General features: G+C 48.4%; 1 protein-coding gene across 13 annotated transcripts in view; it reads right to left on the bottom strand.

The window, feature by feature from the left end:
- The window catches only part of CIT (citron rho-interacting serine/threonine kinase), a 165,300-nt gene that overhangs the window by 9,186 nt on the left and 137,489 nt on the right, over nt 1–18,625 (bottom strand). For 10 of the 13 annotated variants that reach the window (XM_036874604.1, XM_036874598.1, XM_036874607.1 and 7 more), the window contains 13 exons: nt 13,973–14,113; nt 13,438–13,545; nt 11,630–11,792; nt 11,202–11,366; nt 7,959–8,096; nt 7,231–7,411; nt 6,519–6,610; nt 5,924–6,028; nt 5,540–5,709; nt 4,205–4,285; nt 3,973–4,108; nt 2,320–2,459; nt 1,844–1,936 (listed from right to left, as the gene is read on the bottom strand). In XM_036874604.1, the coding sequence (XP_036730499.1) occupies nt 1,844–1,936; nt 2,320–2,459; nt 3,973–4,108; nt 4,205–4,285; nt 5,540–5,709; nt 5,924–6,028; nt 6,519–6,610; nt 7,231–7,411; nt 7,959–8,096; nt 11,202–11,366; nt 11,630–11,792; nt 13,438–13,545; nt 13,973–14,113 (1,713 nt within the window). The remainder of the gene's footprint in view (nt 1–1,843; nt 1,937–2,319; nt 2,460–3,972; nt 4,109–4,204; nt 4,286–5,539; nt 5,710–5,923; nt 6,029–6,518; nt 6,611–7,230; nt 7,412–7,958; nt 8,097–11,201; nt 11,367–11,629; nt 11,793–13,437; nt 13,546–13,972; nt 14,114–18,625) is intronic. The other 3 variants (XM_036874600.1, XM_036874606.1, XM_036874603.1) reach the window with 1 other exon arrangement.

The following is an 18,625-nucleotide window of genomic DNA, read 5'->3' as shown; positions in this document are numbered from 1 at the left end:
TTCCTTTTCCAAGCTTCTAGGTTTCTATTCTGAACCTGTATCACCTATATCATTGTTATCATTACTGAATTATCTCATCTATCTGAATTATGTGCTTCCTAATTACTTCCACTTGTTTTCAGGTCAATCCTAAGGGCTTCAAAAACCTAGGCATGGGGCTTCCCCGGTGGCGCAGTGGTTGAGAATCTGCCTGCTAATGCAGGGGACACGGGTTCGAGCCCTGGTCTGGGAAGATCCCACATGCCACGGAGTGGCTGGGCCCGTGAGCCACAACTACTGAGCCTGCGCGTCTGGAGCCTGTGCCCCGCAACGGGAGGGGCCGCGATAGTGAAAGGCCCGCGCACCGCGATGAAGAGCGGTCCCCGCACCGCGATGAAGAGTGGCCCCCGCTTGCCGCAACTGGAGAAAGCCCTCGCACGAACTGAAGACCCAACACAGCCAAAAATAAATAAATAAATAAATAAATAAAGTAGCTATAAAAAAAAAAAAAAAATTAAAAAAAAACCTAGGCATGCTTATTCCAAATGATGGCCAGGAATTATAAAGAAGCAGTGATTTCTGGGAGTTTTCCTGAAGTTAACAGTTCAAACTCTAATCAGCATTATCCTCACCACTAAATATTTATTGGTCACCTACTAAGTATGAGGAAACTAGTATAACACAGTGAAACGTTAGGGAAAGTCAAACTTCAGTTTTGGTCTCAATTTTGTAACCTAGGATCTTGGCCAGCCTCAGTCATCTTACCTGAAAATTAGGGATCATCACCCCTGCTTCTCACAACTGTTGTGAAAAGTGTGTGAAACAGCCAGCTCAGTCTCTGGTACCAGCAGGTGCTCAATAAAAATGCAAACTAAACAAGAGCCTGCCCCAGATGAAACAGTTTCTCTAACAGGTAACAACCCTTATATATTCATCCCTCCTTTTACTTTTGAGACTAATCACGAAAGCACCTGAAATATATCAGGCTTATGATGGGTGGAACATTCCTAGGCTAGGGACAAGAGACAGCCTTCTCCAGAAGCAAGGCAAATGCAGTGATCTCACGGATAGCTGTCTACACCGCAGGCAACATCACAACCCACTGCTCCGAGGAGAACCAGCTCCCGAACTGCGTATCAAAACACAGCTAGTTGGGGACTTCCCTGGTGGCGCAGTGGTTGAGAGTCTGTCTGCCAATGCAGGGGACGCGGGTTCGAGCCCTGGTCTGGGAAGATCCCACATGCCGCGGAGCAACTAGGCGCGTGAGCCACAACTACTGAGCCTGCGCGTCTGGAGCCTGTGCTCCGCAACAAGAGAGGCCGCGATGGTGAGAGGCCCGCGCAACGCGATGAAGAGTGGCCCCCGCTTGCTGTAACTAGAGAGAGCCCTCGCACAGAAACAAAGACCCACCACAGCTATAAATAAATAACTAAATAAAATTAAAAAAAAAAAAAAAACACAGCTAGCACTGGTTTTTCTAAAGGTCATTAATAGAAACTTTTACGATCTGAGAAGGAGTCTGGTAGGCGCCACCACGGGCTTCTAGCTCCTCAGAGAGATCTTCCTTTCTTCTACTGGTTCAAAAGAGATGTCTCCTCCATCGGCCACCTTCCTTTCTCCCTTCACAAAAGGCTGAATTCACTGGTCTGGCCAGAGAGGCAGCTCACACACGCGGGGGAGGACAGCAAGAGGGAAAAGTGTAAGGATGGGCCGCTCTGGAGCTTTCTCCAGGGAGCAAGACAGCCTCCCGCTCTCTCTAAGGAGGTCACCCAGGCCGAAGGGCCCAGGCACACACTACTCCCCGAGACAGCACCTTCCCCACCTGCTCGCTGCGAGAGCAGGCGCGGCCAGGCCTGGGACTTACTTTCCGAATGCAGTACTTGCTGAGGTTTTCGTTGTAGCGGAGAATGACAACTTTGTTGGGCATGGCCGCACAGATGCAGAGCCCGCTCTCAATCTGAAAAGCAGTTGGGGGGGGAGGGGGGACGGAGAAAGAAAGAAAAAGAGCGTCACCAGTGTGTGCACTGGCTCCGTGGCAAAACTAGGAAAGGAACCTCAGTTGAGAGCAGGGTCTCTCAAGCCTGGCACTACGGACACTTTGGACCGGGTCATTCTCTGTGGTGAGGGGCCATTCTGGGCACTGTAGGATGTTTAGGAGAAACCCTGGGCCCTGCCCACTAGATGCCAACAGTGCAACCGACAGTTGTGTCGAAAAGCAACAGAAATTTAACCCAGTTTGAGGACACACGATTTTCAAGGTCAAATCAATCAGCCCTGTGGGCAGAGGAGCCGTGACAATTTCAAGAGCACTTGCCGGCTGAAGCCCGCAGCGGCTCTTACCTTGCCGGCAGCAAACAAGTGGCAGCCCTTGACGGCTTCGAAGATGTTGGGTGAGATGTCCGGCTGGGCGGGAAGGTGAGACTGTGCGAGGGACTGTTTCACTTTCTTCACGTCCACGAGACACAGGGCCCGCTCTTCTCCTGAGGGGACGGGACAGCAGAGACACAATGGCGGTTCTCGTTCTCTCCCGAATAAAAGCCACGCGAGGCCATGCGGAGGCACTGCTTTCCACAAATTCCCATAAACACAGTTTAGGTCCAAGTTTTAGATCTAAAAGGAAAATATCTGGCCTCTTGGTCAAGATTCTGGGAGGAAAACAAAAAATTCTGCAGACACAAAATTGGAGAACATGAACGGAATATTCAAACGTGCTCCCCAGCAAAGTCAAAGAATGGGTAGGGGACAACAAAACAGTAGACGTGGACTAATCCAGTATGTGTCACGAGGGACCACAGGAAGGCTGAGGGTGGTTCCACGTTCAAGGAGATGAGGGAGACCTGAGTGAGTGCAGTGCGTGGTCCTGGACTGGATCACAAGCCAGGAAAAAAAGGACATTACTGGAGCCACAGGTAAAGGCCAACTATGGGCAGTACAAGAGAAAATGGGAGTAGCAACGATTAAATTCCCTGAATTAAAAAGTGAAACTATTCTATAGGATGCTATAATGGCGGATACATTGTTACCCATTTGTCCAGACCCGCAGAATGTGTAAGAGTGAGCCCGAAGGTAAACTGTGGACCTGGGGTGACAACGACGTGTCGGTGTAGGTGCACGCCGGCGGGGGACGCTGACGGAGGCGGCGGCCTGCGCGTGCGGGGCAGAGGTATAGGGGAATTCTCCCTACCTGCTGCTCAGTTTTGCTGTGAACCTAAAACTGCTCCCAAGAATAATGTCAAGAAGGAAGGGAGGAAAGAAAGGAAAGGAAGGAAAGCAAGCAAAAAAAAGAAACTAACAAAACAAGCTAGCAGAGGAAAAGAGCTGAGAGACCAAAGAAAGCCAGTTCCTGACCATATTACGTCAGGATCCGGCCCCTGGGTCCAGCCGGCCAGGCCTGAATGAGACCTGACTGTGGATGTTTTGAACATGGAGCCAATGCATTATTGTTTTCCCCCTAAAGAAAAAAAAAAAAAAAAATATATATATATATACACACACACACACACCACACACACACACCACACATATATATAGTACCACTGATAAAGAGAGGGAAAAAACCCTTCCTGCCGTGGGTACGTGAGAGAACGGCCTTGTTCTTAGGTGACTGGCTGAAGGATCCAGAGTCACAGCTGCCACTGACTCTCAGGTGGTTCGAAATAAGTGAGAGAGAAAAGAGAGAGTGTGTGTGTGTGTGTGAGAGAGACAGAGAGAGAGAAGGGCAGGGGAGATGTGGCAAACTGCTAATGAGTCGTGCCTGCAGATGAAGGGTGTCTGAGACCAGGGAGGAATGGGAGGCGGGCAGCGTGGCGGGCCGGCGCTGAGAGGGGGCCGCGTGCGAGCAGAGCGCGGGGGCGCGGCGCCTACAGGACGCAGAGGGAAGAGCCGCTCTGCTCCAGCCTGCCCCCGGGAGGGCCTGTCTCTGCGTCCGACAAGCACATGACCAATCCTCTCCCTCACAAGTGAAGGAAAAGCGCCGTGTCCTCGGCCTCCCACCTGCGATCATGAGGAGCTTCTCCAGGTCCTTGATGATGTAAATCTGGAAGACTGCTCCGACCCCTGGGACGTGGGTGAGGGAGTTCTTCAAGACGTTCAGCGCGTACAGCCCTTCCTCGGTGCCCACCAGCACCACCTGCCGGGGTGCAAGTCCCCAGGCAGAGCGTGAGGGGGGTCACGTCCCCATAACCAGCCCCGACACAGCCGACGGCGCCCCAGAAAACATGGTCACCTGGTCGCTGAAGGGCAGCGTGCAGTTCATGTCGAGCCGGTCATCGCCTTCCAGTTTCAGCAGCGAGTTTCCAAGCAATTTCTTTTCACATGAGAAAGAAAAAGAGAGAGAGAAAAAAGAAGACACGGTGAGCTGAACTGTTCATGACCGCACCGTCCAGACAGACAAAACAAGAACGGAGAAAAGTTTCATGCCAGGAAGGAGGGCAAGTTCCTCCTGAAGACGCTCAGAAGCACACATCTACTCGTGGCTTGCCCCGTATTTTGATCTGAGCTCAGAAGGCAGGACGTGAATGTTATCGGTATCTCTGGGGTGGCTGTTAATTAGTGTCGGAGTTGTAACTCAGTTCGGATGCAGAACTAAATGAGTGCAGGAGACGCAGAGTCTGTGACATGAAACAAGCCGAAGCTGAAGGACGTCCCTGCCAAGGCTTAATAGGCCACATGGACGCTCCTGCCCCTCCAGGTGGTGGCACAAGTGCAAAGCCCAGTGTCAGCAGCAAACCAACCCGCTTCTGAGTCTCTTTACCTGAACCCATGCGGGCAGAAGCTCGTAGGAGGTACAGTCAGGGCCCTATTGTACACACATGGATGGGGCGTTCAGTAAAAGACTCACACGTGGGACAAGGAGATGGGTCATCAAAACAGGTTTACCCCACGAGCAGGAGACTCGTGGTTAAGGATTTTCCGATTGCTTACACTTAAAGTGTTTATTAGGAGCTAAGTGTTTGAAAAGAGCTGTTGGGTCTTTGGTGGAGCAAACACCAGTGAGTGATGAGCGCTGTTTGTATCCTGGAATGTTCCAGGAGGAGTGATGCCAATCAAGGCCCACCCACATCTCTAACGTCTTCAGGAGAAGTAGGATTTCAGACCTGCCTTCGGAAGAGCAAATCACGTAAAAGCAATTGAGCAGGTTATGAAAAGCCTTCCTGAAGGAGACACGGCTGTCGGCAGCCTTTCGTGCCGCTTCACGGCCAGCGTGCTCGTAACGCAAGCCTTCAAACCACATAAACGCTTACGGGTAAACGAGAGAGAGGATTTCCTTGTAAGTACATTTGCCCTGTGCTGCCAGAACCGAGATGTGGTGCGCCCTGAGAGCTGGCTAAGGGGGTCGACTCCCCCATTCTAGAAGGCTCTGGGGGTTGGAGGGGGACCCGCGATGCCGGCCAAGCCGCCTCGAAGCTGGATCTCTGTCGGCACAGAATCCCGGTCGTGACAGCCTCAAGCCATCACCCCTCAGAGAGGGAGGCCAAGGGGAAACACGGCAGCCGACGGGACTCCCACCAAGTCTGCCCGCTTTACAGAGACAAGCTCCGGCGCCCGTGTGCATACTCACAGCATCGGCTTCTGCCTTTTCCCTAGACACTCTCCCACCTGCGACAACTGACTCTAAGGCGGTGACCCAGCGCTGCTTGTCGGGAAAGCTGGGAGCCAGCAAGTAGAGGGTTCTCCCGGGCCAGCAGGTGGTGTGCGGGTGAGATTCCATCTTCAGCACGTAGGGGACATCTAGGAGATTCCACAGAGCACAGGGTCGAGTTGGCCCACCCCCGCCGGGAACAATGGCCGAGCCACACCTGAGTCCCGGTTACTCAGCAGAAGTGGGGGCCGGGGAGCCTCGTTCGCAGTCTGATCCACCACGTGCCCCCTCCTGCCCCTGCTGACGGACCCAGCCCAGCCCAGTCCAGCTCAGCCCACCTCCGGGGGCCCCGCCGCTCCGCACCTGCTTTGGCTGTGTTTGCGAGTTCAGAAGCACCAACGGCGCCATGAATAGACACGTCCCCGTCGGGAAGGCACAGCTCAAATTCTTCCACCGGCCTCTGTCCAGCTTGGTGCAAAGAGGAAGGGCAGAAAGAAAAACAAAAGAACAGGAACAAGAACAAGAGGAGACGAGAGGAAAAGAGAGAGACGGAGTATGCGGTGGACAGAGAGGCGCACGAGGACAGAGGAGGGAAGAGATGGGCGGAGGAGGCGGAGAGGGAAGATAAAAACAAAAGTAAAGTAGGTCAGGTGAGTGGCACAGTCAAATTTCGGATGACGATGTGGATTTATGGGTTAGTTGGCTGAGGCGGAAGTTCTCGGAAGGTGTATGAGCAGGTGGAATCTTCAGGGCAGCGCCCTGCAGGGTCTTCAGTGGGGAGACCTATAGACGTGAGTATCGTACCAATAACCTTCAGCGCAGTCATTTGGGTTTTAATTTTCAAAAATGGAAACTTGTAGAAGGCTTGCAACGCAGTCCGGAAAACAGAGCCTTCACGCCAAGACTAGGAGACCTGGGCCAACCGCGTGCAATGAGATTCCCCGAGCTATTAATTTACCTTCCCTGGCTTCATTGTCGTAAATGAGGACTTTCGAGCCCTCCAGGACGATGTACTTCCTGTCCCAGCCTTGCTGTCCTCGTTTGTTATTCCTGGGAAAACAGAGATGGGAAAGAACTGTTTGAACTCAGAAGAGTCAGGCAGGGGGAAGGGGTGGGGAGGCGAGGGAATCCCGGTGAAGATGCTTCCCTCGAAAACGTCGGGAATGAAGTGCAGGGGCAGGGGAAAAAAAAGCTTCCTTATCCCCTTCTGGGTTGTAGGCTGGCCTCAGAATTCAACTGATGTAAGACACATGACAGGAGAAAAGCATACACGTTTTATTTTATGTGTACGTGGGAGTCTCCACAAGAAAATAAAGCCCCAAGAGCAGATGGGCCCAAGTGCTTATATACTACGTGGAACAAAGAGCAGCCAGTGTGGAAAGGTAACAGGGTCTGTGTGCACAGATTTCTCTCAGCTGGCCTTGCCCCTTGCTCCAGGGATGAGAATGCTGCTTTCCTCCTGGTACAGGAAGAGCAGCTTTTACATGGGAGTTTTATCTCCTGCTTTCCGGGAGAGAAAGGGGAGGTCAGAGTGTCGCTCTTGCATCTGCTGTTTTCCCAATGCCTTTAGCTCAGAAGTATCCTTACCCCAAAGCGGCCTGTTCTGGGCCGGCACATCCTGCCGCCCTTCACCAGACCCCACCCCAGCCCGAACTGCCTTGCAGCAATACCTGGGCACCTTCATCCACCCTTCCAGGTGCAAGCCGCTGCTGGGCTCCTTGGTCTGGAGACCCGGCGAGTTCATTTTGTCACGGCAGAAGGCCTCAGTGAAGTGCGTGGCATATTCGGCTGGCAGGCCACAGGTAGCTGGCAAGCACGTGGAGCACTTGGGATGACACATGACCTGACATTCTAGGGAAAAGCAGTGAACAACCTGAACACACACTCGGCTGATGCTGGACCATTCCCTGCCTCTGCCAGCCACCCCTCCGCCTGGCCCGTCCGTCTGGCCCCGCCATCCAGGGCATCCCTAACCTTCCCAGGAGCCAGGCCCCTACGGAGAAGAGGAAACGAGACAGCCAAGCACTCTCGACCCAGTTTTCCTGGCTTCTCCCGGGCCGCCACAGACAGGTGTGTAAAACACATCTGCACGTTTCCCTTGGAGCCAGCACACAGCCTAAAGGCAGGGAGAGACTAGCCTGACAGAAAGGGGGCTGGAAGTTCACAAAGCCCAAGGCATTTTGCACAGGGGGTTGGAGACATGAGCTGACAACACGTATAAACTCCCTCTTGAACAGGGGGAAAATAGTGTCCTCCCACTGAGACCAAAAGCTTGAAAATGAATGCACTACATGATGAGGAATTTAAAAAGGAAAAAAAAAAACCCCACCCCCATCGGACAGAATCTTCGGTGGAGATGCACAGGCGCCCTCCCCCCACGCAGAGCAGCTGCTCTTACCAAGACACTTGGATGCCTGGCGCCCGAAGTGCACGGTATCCAGACACACGGCGCACTGCGTGGCTCGCATGTTCAGTCCTACGTTGAACCGGTGAGGAATATTGTGGTGCATGCGCTCCTTAAGACGCCGACTGAATTCTGGAGGAAAATGTTTTCAAAAAAATCATTAAAGTGCTGCAAATGATACCATCAAGAAAGTGAAAAGACGCCCCACAGAACAGGAAAAATGTTCGCAAATCATCCCTCTGACAAGGAGCTTGTAGATAGAATATAGGAAGAACTCTTCTGAAGCAATAGGAAAAAGACAACCCAATTAAAAAATGGGCAAAAGATCTGAATAGATATCTCTCCAAAGAAGATAAATAAATGGCCGAGAAGCACAGGAAAAGATGCTCAACGTCATTCATCATTAGGGAAATGCAAATAAACACCACAGTGAGATATTAGTTCATGCTCGCTGGGTTATCCAGACTCAAAAATAATGGAAAATGCATGTTGGTAAAGACGTGGAGAAATGAAGGTCCTCATACGCTGCTGGGGGGAAAGCAAATCGTGCAGCCATTTTGGAATCCAGTTTGGTTGTTCCCCATAAAGTTAAACACAGAATTACCAGATGACCCACCAATTCCACTCCTAGGTCTGCACACCCAAGAGAACTGAAAACATTATGTAGCCACAAAATTTGTGCACAGATGTTCACAGCAGCATTATTTATGATAGCCAAAAAATGGAAACAACCTAAATGTCCACTGATGGATTAATACAGAAACAAGATGTGATAACCACACAATAGAATATTATTCAGCAGTTAAAAAAATGAAGTACTGATAAATACTACAAGATGGATGAATCTCAAAAACATTATGCTCTGTGAAAGAAGCTAGACACAAAAGGTCATACGTGGTATGACTCATTTATAGGAAATGTCCAGGATAGCAAATCCATGGAGATAGAAAGCAGACTGGTGGTTGTCAGAGGTTCCATGAAGGGGGAAATGGGAAGCAACTGCCAATGAGTATAGGGTTGTTTTGTTTTTTGGGCTTTTTTTGGGGGGGGGGGGTGGACCAAAAATGTTTAAAAATTAGAATGTGATGGTTGCACAACCTTGTGAACTTACTAAAAAACAATGAATTATACATTTCAAACAAATGAATTGTATAGTATGTGAATTATATCTCAATAAAGCTGTTAAAAAAACATTAGAGCACGTTAGTGATGGATTGTAAAATTACTTTAACACTAACAGATGTGTCTAGATTTATATGAACCAAATTAAAATCACCATTATCTGGTTATTAGGAATTAGGTTTTATTTAAGAACACATCACTGGCAGCAGATTGTTAATACAATGGCATAGATATTTGTGAGCATAGAGAGACATATGCTTCTAAATCAGTTTATAAATATTTTAGTCATAAAAGGTTTGTTTTCCACATGAGATCATGGATCTAGAGCTTTTCAGAATCCAGTTTAAAAATCACTATTCTGAATTACGGAATTTCTGGTTATTAAATACATAAACTGACTGAAGAATTCTCACTTCATGCCCAGTTCTTTCATGAATAACCTCCTTTTTTAAAAAACCCAACTTTTAAGCCTCAAACAACTGACTCTTACATTTATAGTCCAGTCAGTTAAAATTAACAAGATTGATTTTTTTTCCATTTAGAAGGCCCCCTTCTCAATAGTATAGACCTATAGACCTAATAGACCTAACTAGCTAAAGGCAGCTTTAAACAGAAAAATTCAGGATCCGTATTTCTGAATCCAAATTGATTTCTCCATATAATGCCATCCCTATTCCTTTATCAGAAAGTCATGAGGAATAAATAACATAAATGCACTTTGAAACTGTGAACAAGCCACGCACATGAAGGAGATGCTTCGAGTATTCCAAACTACTCAGGGAGCTGCTCTATGCAGCCTCATCGAAGGACACGGGGGCCAGAAATGATTTTCCTCTGTGTTACCAGGTCCACTTTGATGACTTTAAGAGTGAAGCTCTTTGATTCAAAGTGTTATGTAAACATAGGAAACGAGATGACATCATCGCTGAAGAAAACAACGACAACAAAATCCCATCGAGATTGGCAGCTAAAGTGGGTTGATAGTGGGACTTCCCTGGCAGTCCAGTGGTTAAGACTCCACGCTTCCACTGCAGGGGGCATGGGTTCGATCCCTGGTAGGGGAACTAAGATCCCTCATGCCACGCAGCGCAGCCAAAAATAAGAAAATAAGATAAAGCACGTAGCTGGTGATACCCTGATATTAAACCACAGCTCTACTCCACTCTCTGTATGACTTTCCAAACCACCTTCCTTGGCTTTTTTTTTTTTTTTAAGTCCTTTCCATCTCTAGGTGAACAGAGTACTTTTGAGCCCACAAAGAAAACTCCTCACACCCCTGGGATAAATGGGCACAAATTACCAACTTTCAAAATGCACATAACCTTTAACCTGATTCATTGCCCAAGAACTTATCCTAGCACCCACAGAGCTGCAGGGTATTCACTGCAGGGTACGTATGGAAACAAGGAATTGGAAATAACCTAAATGCCCATCAACAAGGGTCTGGATTAACAGGTGAATCATATACCTCCCACCATGGAAGACCACGCAGCCCTCTAGAAGGACGGGGTCGATCCATGTGTGTCAATACGAAACTGGCTAAGATAGCATTTTAACTAAAAGAAGAAAGATGTTCTGCAGAGTATAGCAGCAGCCCCTGACCTTTTTGGCACCAGGGACCGGTTTCGTGGAAGACGATTTTTCCACGGACTGGTGCGGGGAGTGGGGGGAATGGTTCGGGTGGTAACGCGAGCGACGGGGAGCGGGGATGAAGCTTTGTTCGCTCGCCCACCACTCACCTCCTGCTGTGCGGCCCGGTTCCTAACAGGCCACGGACCGGTACCGGTCCACAGCCCGGGGGTTGGAGACCCCTGGTGTAGAGCATAGTGGGCTATGATATTTACGAAAGACAAAAGGACTGAGAAAAATATGTTATTTTCTCCTGCCTCTTAAAGATGATTATATAAGACACCTGCATAATACAGACATGCAGTTACGTGCATGAACGATGGCTGGAAGAGCACAATGGCTGACTCTGGGTAAGGGAACCGGGGTGGGGAGAAGGCTTACTTCTTACTCTTTATCCTTTAGTGTTATTACTTGTCACTTTCACCTTAGGTCTGCATTTCTCAGTCCATTTTAAAAAATGTCCAGTGGCCCCTTTTGAGGACATACCCTCTGGAGTCGAAGACTCCTTCCTGCGGCTGGACGGCGGGGCGAGCAGGCTCAGGGCGCTGGGCTGGTGCTCGGGCGACCGCACGATGGCGGACATGGCGATCTGCTGCCTGGCGGTGGCCGGCGTGGACGGGTGCGGGTGGTCTGCGGCTTTCCGGTGGGCAGCTGGGGAGAGACGGGTCCAATGCCTTTCGGTTAGCAGGGTCCCCGAGAGGCCCCAACCAAGTGGACCGCCCCAGGGGCTGGCTATCAAAGGCCCGAGACCAAAAGGACACACAGGGTGCCCAACCGGCAATGCCGAGGATGCCGTGAATCGTTCAGACGTGGGATGTCTGGGCTGTCACCACGAGGCTGAACTAGTCTCGGCCAATCTCCTTGAGATCGGTCCTCTGCCTCGTCCACTGCACTTGGCGTCGAGGCGCCCGTACCTTCCTCCCGGGCGGAGCGGAGCTCGATGCGGGTCTTCTGCAGGGCTTCCTCGAGCTCCGCGCAGCGAGCTTTCTCCTTCTCCAGAGCCACCTTCAGCTCATTGTACTGCAGAGGAACCTGTGTGGGCAAAGCAGGGTCCTCTTTCCGTCGACTAAATAAACCCTAGCAATGGAAACAGAGATATCTCCTAACTCCTGGAAATTGGCACTGGGAACTAGTGAAAGGAACTCTGCCTCGGGAGGAGCAGACCATGGGAGCCGGGCGCATACTCACTGCAAGCGGGTTTAGTAAAAATGGCATGTGAAGGGGGAGGGGGGGACCGAGCCACAGCCCCTCCCAGCCAGCTGGAAAAAAATTAGGGGCGTGGAAGTTTTCACCGAGAGGGTCAGAGATGCTTGAATTGCCACCACCTCTTCCTTTAGCATTCCCAAGAAGGAGAGCCATTTCCTGAGCCTTTACCCTCAAAAAATGGAAGTGGAGGATGGAATCAGGAGAGATGGTTCAGAAATCACTCTTGCCTTGAATTTGTCTCATGATGCTTAGTTACAAGACACAGAGATGAGTATTTTTTTTTTTAAAGGAAGCAAAAAAAAAAAGGACTACTAAAACAATGTCACCACAAGGGGCTTATGCAAAAAGCATGCAAATGGAACATGTATTGTACATGGGAAAGAAAAGTATAACGTAGGGTAATGGGAGTGAAAACTAACAAAAAAATACACGGAAGCACCCTGACTACATCAAGTGACAGATAACAGTCCACTGATAAAATAAAATAGATTCAGTATCATCAGCACAAACAGGCACGGTCACACAGCACACAAGGAAAGCCTCCTCCACAACCACCGCTGCTGCTCTGGTCCCTTCCCGTAAAGAGAACAATGGGACCAAGAGGCCGACCGCCTCCTTCAGCCCGCTCCCCAGTATCCTGTCATCGGAGGCCTTCCCTGTACCACCGCCGGTGCTACTCTGGCATCTGGGTGCCTTGGGAAGAAGCTTCAAGCTCCTTAGAGACCTTCTTGAACTGAGAACACAGGACCAAACCTTCAGGCGTTCAGGGAAGCATGCTTTGGGCTTACTGAAAACCTTCCCATGTGTGCCTATGTATCACCCCGTCCATGTGTTTCTTTTGGTCATTGTTTTCAATTTATATGTTACAATTTTAAAGAGATGGAGCCGCACCCCGTGGAAGGGACAGCTATCCAGTCAGACGCTTTGGGCAGGTCACGTCAGCTCTCCGGGTCCCAGTCTCTTCTTGAGCCAATCAGAAGGACTGAGCAGATGATGGCTAGTTTTTCCGGAGTCCCATACACGTGACCTGAGAATCCTTCTACGGCCCCATACCGATGACCTATTAAAACCTCTGGAATCCTATCCCCATGACCTAAGAACCCCTCTCTGTCTAGAATCCCATACAAGTGACCTGTAATCTCTCCAGAGTCCTGTACATGTGAGCAGGGAACCCCTCTGGAGTCCAGGACGCTGACCTGAGTATAAACCTTCCTCTCTGCTACCTTCCCCACCCCAGCTGCCTGGGAAAAAACTATCACTGCCTTCACAGAGGAAGGCATGACAACTTTAGAGGCCATGAACACAGAATAGTGTATTACAGACTCGAGAGTGATAGCTTCTCTTGAAGAGCTATTCTGATGATCCCAAAGCCTCTTTTTCAACCCCAAACAAAACAAGACAACATGCATTTTGTTTTCTCTGATGTTCCTAGGATTATCTATCCCAGTGGTCTTTACAGAATCACCATGATTGAGCAAAACTGTCAACTCCCCGCTTTTCAAACCCTCTGACCCACCTTTTTCTTTTTAGCAGGTTGGTCCATTTTGGCTTGCAGAAAATCGATGAGTTTGGTTTGTTGAGAAATAGTGCCTTCCATTTTCACCTTTTCATGAGAATAGAGAACCTAAAATTTGTGAAAACGAAAAGCACCTCAGACACCGAAAGAAGTATACTTTTAAACTTGGTACTTTAAGAAAATAAAAAATAAAGTTGTTACAATACTAACATACGAAAAATTCAACCCAAGCTGCACTGGGCCAATCTTTATTTACTTAGTTCTGATCTTACTACCCACCATCCCCCCAAAAAAGACGGACTGAAGTACGGACAGATACGTGAAAAAGCAAAAAATAGCAAATGGCAAGTAGGAGAATCTAGAGGGTGGTCATGATAGAAATTTCCCAGCTTCTCTGAACATTAGAAAATTTTCATAATAAAATACTGGGAAAAGCACACAACATGAAGATACTGCCCATCTGACCAGACAGACGGCTTTTAGCCATCACGCTTTGCCTCTGCAGACAGTTTAAGTTCCCTTTGCCAGTGCTCACCTGAATGTTCTCTAGCTGATATTCCAGATCACTCCTTTCTGTCTTCAGCAGATCAGCCCGATCCAGAGCTTCTTGTAGCCCTTGAGTCAGACGGAAAATATGACTCTTTTGCATGTCCATCTGCTGCTGTAACTTGGCTTGCTGGTGGGGAGAGAGGCAGGACAGGCTTCATACCACACACAAAGCAATGTGCTCCCTCACTGTCCCTATTACAAACTAATTTCAGACATGGCACCAAAAGTTCAGCTCATTCCGGAATGACCAATTGTCTGCTATTCCAAAATGATGCATGTGCAGTTAAAAAGAACTTGCACAGAAATCTCTGATGGCCAGCCACTCACAAGGTGCCCACCACAACAAGAAGTCCAGACTGGTGGGTCTGCCTTCCCAATCAGAGTTGCAGTTAAGGATATTTTGGTACTTCAGAGTACGGGCCATCTGAGTTGACATCTAAGGCAGTGCGACTTAATGCCATGACAGCCACGTTCTGATTTGTCCTTATTTTTTGTTTTTAAGATCTCAATTGCTGTTAAGAGAACTCACTTTGTGATTCTCCGTGTGGAATATACAAAGGGGAGTCAGGGCTTCCCTGGTGGCGCGGTGGATAAGAATCCGCCTGCCAATGCAGGGGACATGGGTTCAAACCCTGGTCTGGGAAGATCCCACATGCCGCGGAGCAACAAAGCCTGTGTGCCACAACTACTGAGCCTGTGCTCTAGAGCCTGCAAGCCACAACTACTGAGCCCACGTGCCACAACTACTGAGCCCGCGTGCCTAGAGCCCATGCTCCGCAACAAGAGAAGCCATGACAATGAGTAGCCCACGCACCGCAACGAAGAGTAGCCCTCGCTCGCTGCAGCTAGAGAAAGCCCGCGCACAGCAACGAAGACCCAACGCAGCCAAAAATAAAAACAAATAAATAAATTTATTTAAAAAAAACAAAGGGTCATAGCACCTCTAACTCAAACAGCGCCTCGTCAGGGTGTGGGACCAACAAGCACACCAAGAGCCACAGTCGCAGAAGATATTTCTACCATGTGGGGAGGAAGGAAGATCCCAGGTTCAGTACAAGTGTTGGTAAAACCCAAGGAAAACAAAATTCTATTTAGGATATTGGAAATCGCTTTGTGCTAGAAATCTCTCTCCAATTTTTTTTACAATGGAAGTCAACCAGAAAATAGAGCAGGCTATAAAGATACTGGGTTTATGACTCTCTTTCCTAAAATGCTTCTGTTTCTAAAAAGCAGGAAAGAGCAGCTATCCTGACAAGGCGCTGCTTGATTTCACCCAACCCCTCGGATCCAATCTAACCACACCACCAGTGGCCCAAATACTCCCTTCCCTGGTGGCCTAGACCCTCTGCGGCCTTAAGGACAGAGGGCTGGTAAAGAGCTATAACCATCACCAGGGAGTTTCCCAGCAGGCGAGGGCAAACCTCGGTGCCCCACGCCCCAGCCGGCCAAAGGCTACTGATGACCTCGGAATCTGCTGAAACCTCGCTACCTTATTTCTCTTCCCTCCACCGATGTTTGTCTTTCCATTTCTACTCCTCACCTGCCCTTCCTCTTGAGAGGCAGCTGATTCCCTGAGGCATCATGGTGTCATGGAAAAGAACCTGGGCTTTAGAACGTTCCAGACCCTGGTTCAAATCCTGACTTTAACTCTTATTAATCCTGTGACCAGGGGCAGCTCACTGCCTCTCAGACCCTCAGTCTCTTCGTCTGTAAGTGGAGGTAATAACTCCCTTCACTGGGTGACACGCCGAGCACAGTCCCCAGCGTACAGCACATGCTCCATGAATCTTAGCGTTGCCTCCTTCATCCGTCTTTCTTCCCTCCATCCCGTTCAGGTGCGCCCCTCTCACTTTTCCATCTTCCTTTCCTGCCCGAACCTACTCCGCCAGCCTCTCCCCATCAGTCCTCCGTAAAGCAAGACACTAACTTATGATCACCTGCCCTGTGTGCATGACCTGGAATTTCTGAATCAAACCACAGAACCCCCTAAAATACAGGGAAAGAAAGAGAGAAAACAGCTAAGATAACCTCCTCCAGGGAGCTATCTGTCCCCTGTAGCACAAATTATTACTTCTTGCAAATTATCCGCTTTAGTTTCTCTCCACTATTTTAGGACAACACTAATTACTAGGCAGGAAGCAGAGAAACAAGTGCTAGGGACAAGAATCTGTTTGGTGACAGCCAGGCCCAAAATATTTCTCTAGAATCAACACATCAACTGTCCATTAGCTTTCCAGGAAATAGGCTACTTATTTACTACAATAGAAAACAAGCGTGACATTTGTGCTCAATGACATGTTTTACAAAACCATTAACCTGCTTCCCAGAGAGAGGTAAATGGAAGCCGTTCCCAGTCAGTGTTAGTGTGGAAAGAGGGCTCTAGCCACGTGCTTAGATCTGTTCCCCAATTTTATGAGGGTGACAGGAACCTGGGAGGAAGCACAAAGGAACTAGATGACAGAACGAGAGTGTGAAACAACTCTGGTGGCTGGGAAGATGGATCAAACCAACAAGAGAAGGTTTAATAGGATGGTATTTTTTTAAAAACATCAACTGAATAAAGAAAGATGTTTAAAAAAAAAAAAAAAAAACTTGTAGAAGGGCTGGTGGTGATTTAACAGATCAATGGGTGTCAGCAGAGTGCTAAAGCCACACAAAGAGCCCGGGTCATTGGCAGAGGTATTCAGAACCCAGAATGGAAGTGGAGATAGCCCACTATTCTGTGCTGTTCAAACCACAGGGGCTTCTAGAAACTCTCTTCGGAAAGATAAATCTGTCAGAAAAGAACATCCCAAACATGGAGGGACTTAAAGTGTTCCATTTAGAAAAGAGAAGGCAATATGGAGTGGGAAAGCTACAGAGATATCGAATCAGCTGTCACGGAGATGATAAAATAAAAAGTAGTAGCTCTCTCACAGAAACGTCACAAGGACTATAGGAGTTAATTCATGGAAAGTACTCAGAAAAGCACCTGGCACATAGTACGTGCTAATTAAACATTAATTATTTTGATTACTAGTCAAGTGATTTGATCATTAATCAATATTAACCTCCTACTTTGGTTGGAAATATGAGACTACACCCTGTTTTCAAATGTTTCGATGTAATAGAACCAATGGTTGGAAGTTATAGGCTTTAGTTTACAATAAGAAAGGACTTTCCAAGAGTTACAGTTGCCAGAAAAATGAGCTGGGATGTGTAAAGTCACTCTAAGTTTTGATATTGAGGCCAAGGTTCACCAAGGCCCACCTGTGAGGAGGGCTGGGGAAAGGGACTCTCCACCCTGGAGGGGGATTAACTCGACAGGATCAGCAAGTGGGCTCTGAGCTCCAGCATCACTTCCAAGAGACTAACCGTGCCTGTAAAGGGCAGTGTGAGAAAAGCTTCTGAGCCCATTTCTGGCCCGAGAGAAAAGGTCTGGGAGAAAGATCCGTTAGTGCGGTGCAAGGGCTGGGAATTTGCACTAAATGACACAAAAATTCTTTCCAACTCTGAGACACTGATTCTGACCCCATTGACGAGAATCTGCACCTGATGGAGAGGACAGCCAGGCTGAGCCCCCGGTCTCCTGCTTACAGAGGGCCCACCACAAGCCAGGATGCCAGCTGCGTTCCGGACAATAAAGATTGCTCTTAGTTTCCTAATGGTTTCGGCCGTCAGTGAGATCTGCCTCCTATTCAATGGCAGCCAGACATCTGCTCAAAAAGCCCCCTGTGAGGGGCAGAATGGAGAACTGGAAACGTTCCCAGGTAGTTTTAGAAGTGAGAACAAGGGGACTGAATCAGGATTCCAGCCTTCTCTTCCTAGTCCTGCCACTGACTCACCATGTAACCTTGGACCAAAGCACTGAGCTGTTGGGGCCAACGCTCCTCCCTTGGAAGGAAAAGAGGACAGGCGAGATCACTGATTATTTCTGTTCTTCCTGTTTCCAACAGGTGCCTCAAGTGGGGGTGTTGCCTATTCATTCCAGATAAAAGAATGAATCTATCTGACCATCATTCTCTATCTGACCACCGGGGTGATTTGTCAATTTCTATTATAATGTTCTTAGTGTCACCTTTGATGAATTTCCCACCCACGTGTGTGTATGTTTGTGTGTGTGTAATTGATTTTATTTTAAAACTTTTTGTTGTAAAATATACATAAAATTTACCACTTTAATCATTTTTAATTGCACAGTTCCGTGGCATTAAGTACATTCACATGGTTGTACCTCACCACCATCCATCTCCAGAACTTTCCAAAACTTCCACCCATATTTTTTAAAGACTCATTCTATAAAACATTTTATATTCACCTGCAAAATTTTCACCACACTTTTCGAACTTAATAGCATAGTCATAATATTTCTACCAGCAGAGCCCCTCAGGGGCTACAGGTAGCACACAATAAAACCTCAATTCACCAGAATAGATAATCTGGCTAATTCAACCGTCAGGCTCACTATGGCTTAAACAGAACACTCTTGGAGTCCAAATTCTCGTGAAATATCTTTATAAAGTGCATTTGTCCTGATAGGTCAATTCTAATGAACAAAGCCGAATTATCAGTGATTCAACCAAACCAGGGCTTTGGTTGGGAGTGGGAAGTTGTCATCAGTTTAAACAGAGACTTTCAGAATTCTGTTAAAAGGTACAAG

Source organism: Balaenoptera musculus, chromosome 14, assembly GCF_009873245.2.
Source record: "Balaenoptera musculus isolate JJ_BM4_2016_0621 chromosome 14, mBalMus1.pri.v3, whole genome shotgun sequence".
Lineage (NCBI taxonomy): Eukaryota > Metazoa > Chordata > Mammalia > Artiodactyla > Balaenopteridae > Balaenoptera > Balaenoptera musculus.
This window is presented reverse-complemented; position numbering and strand designations above follow the sequence as displayed.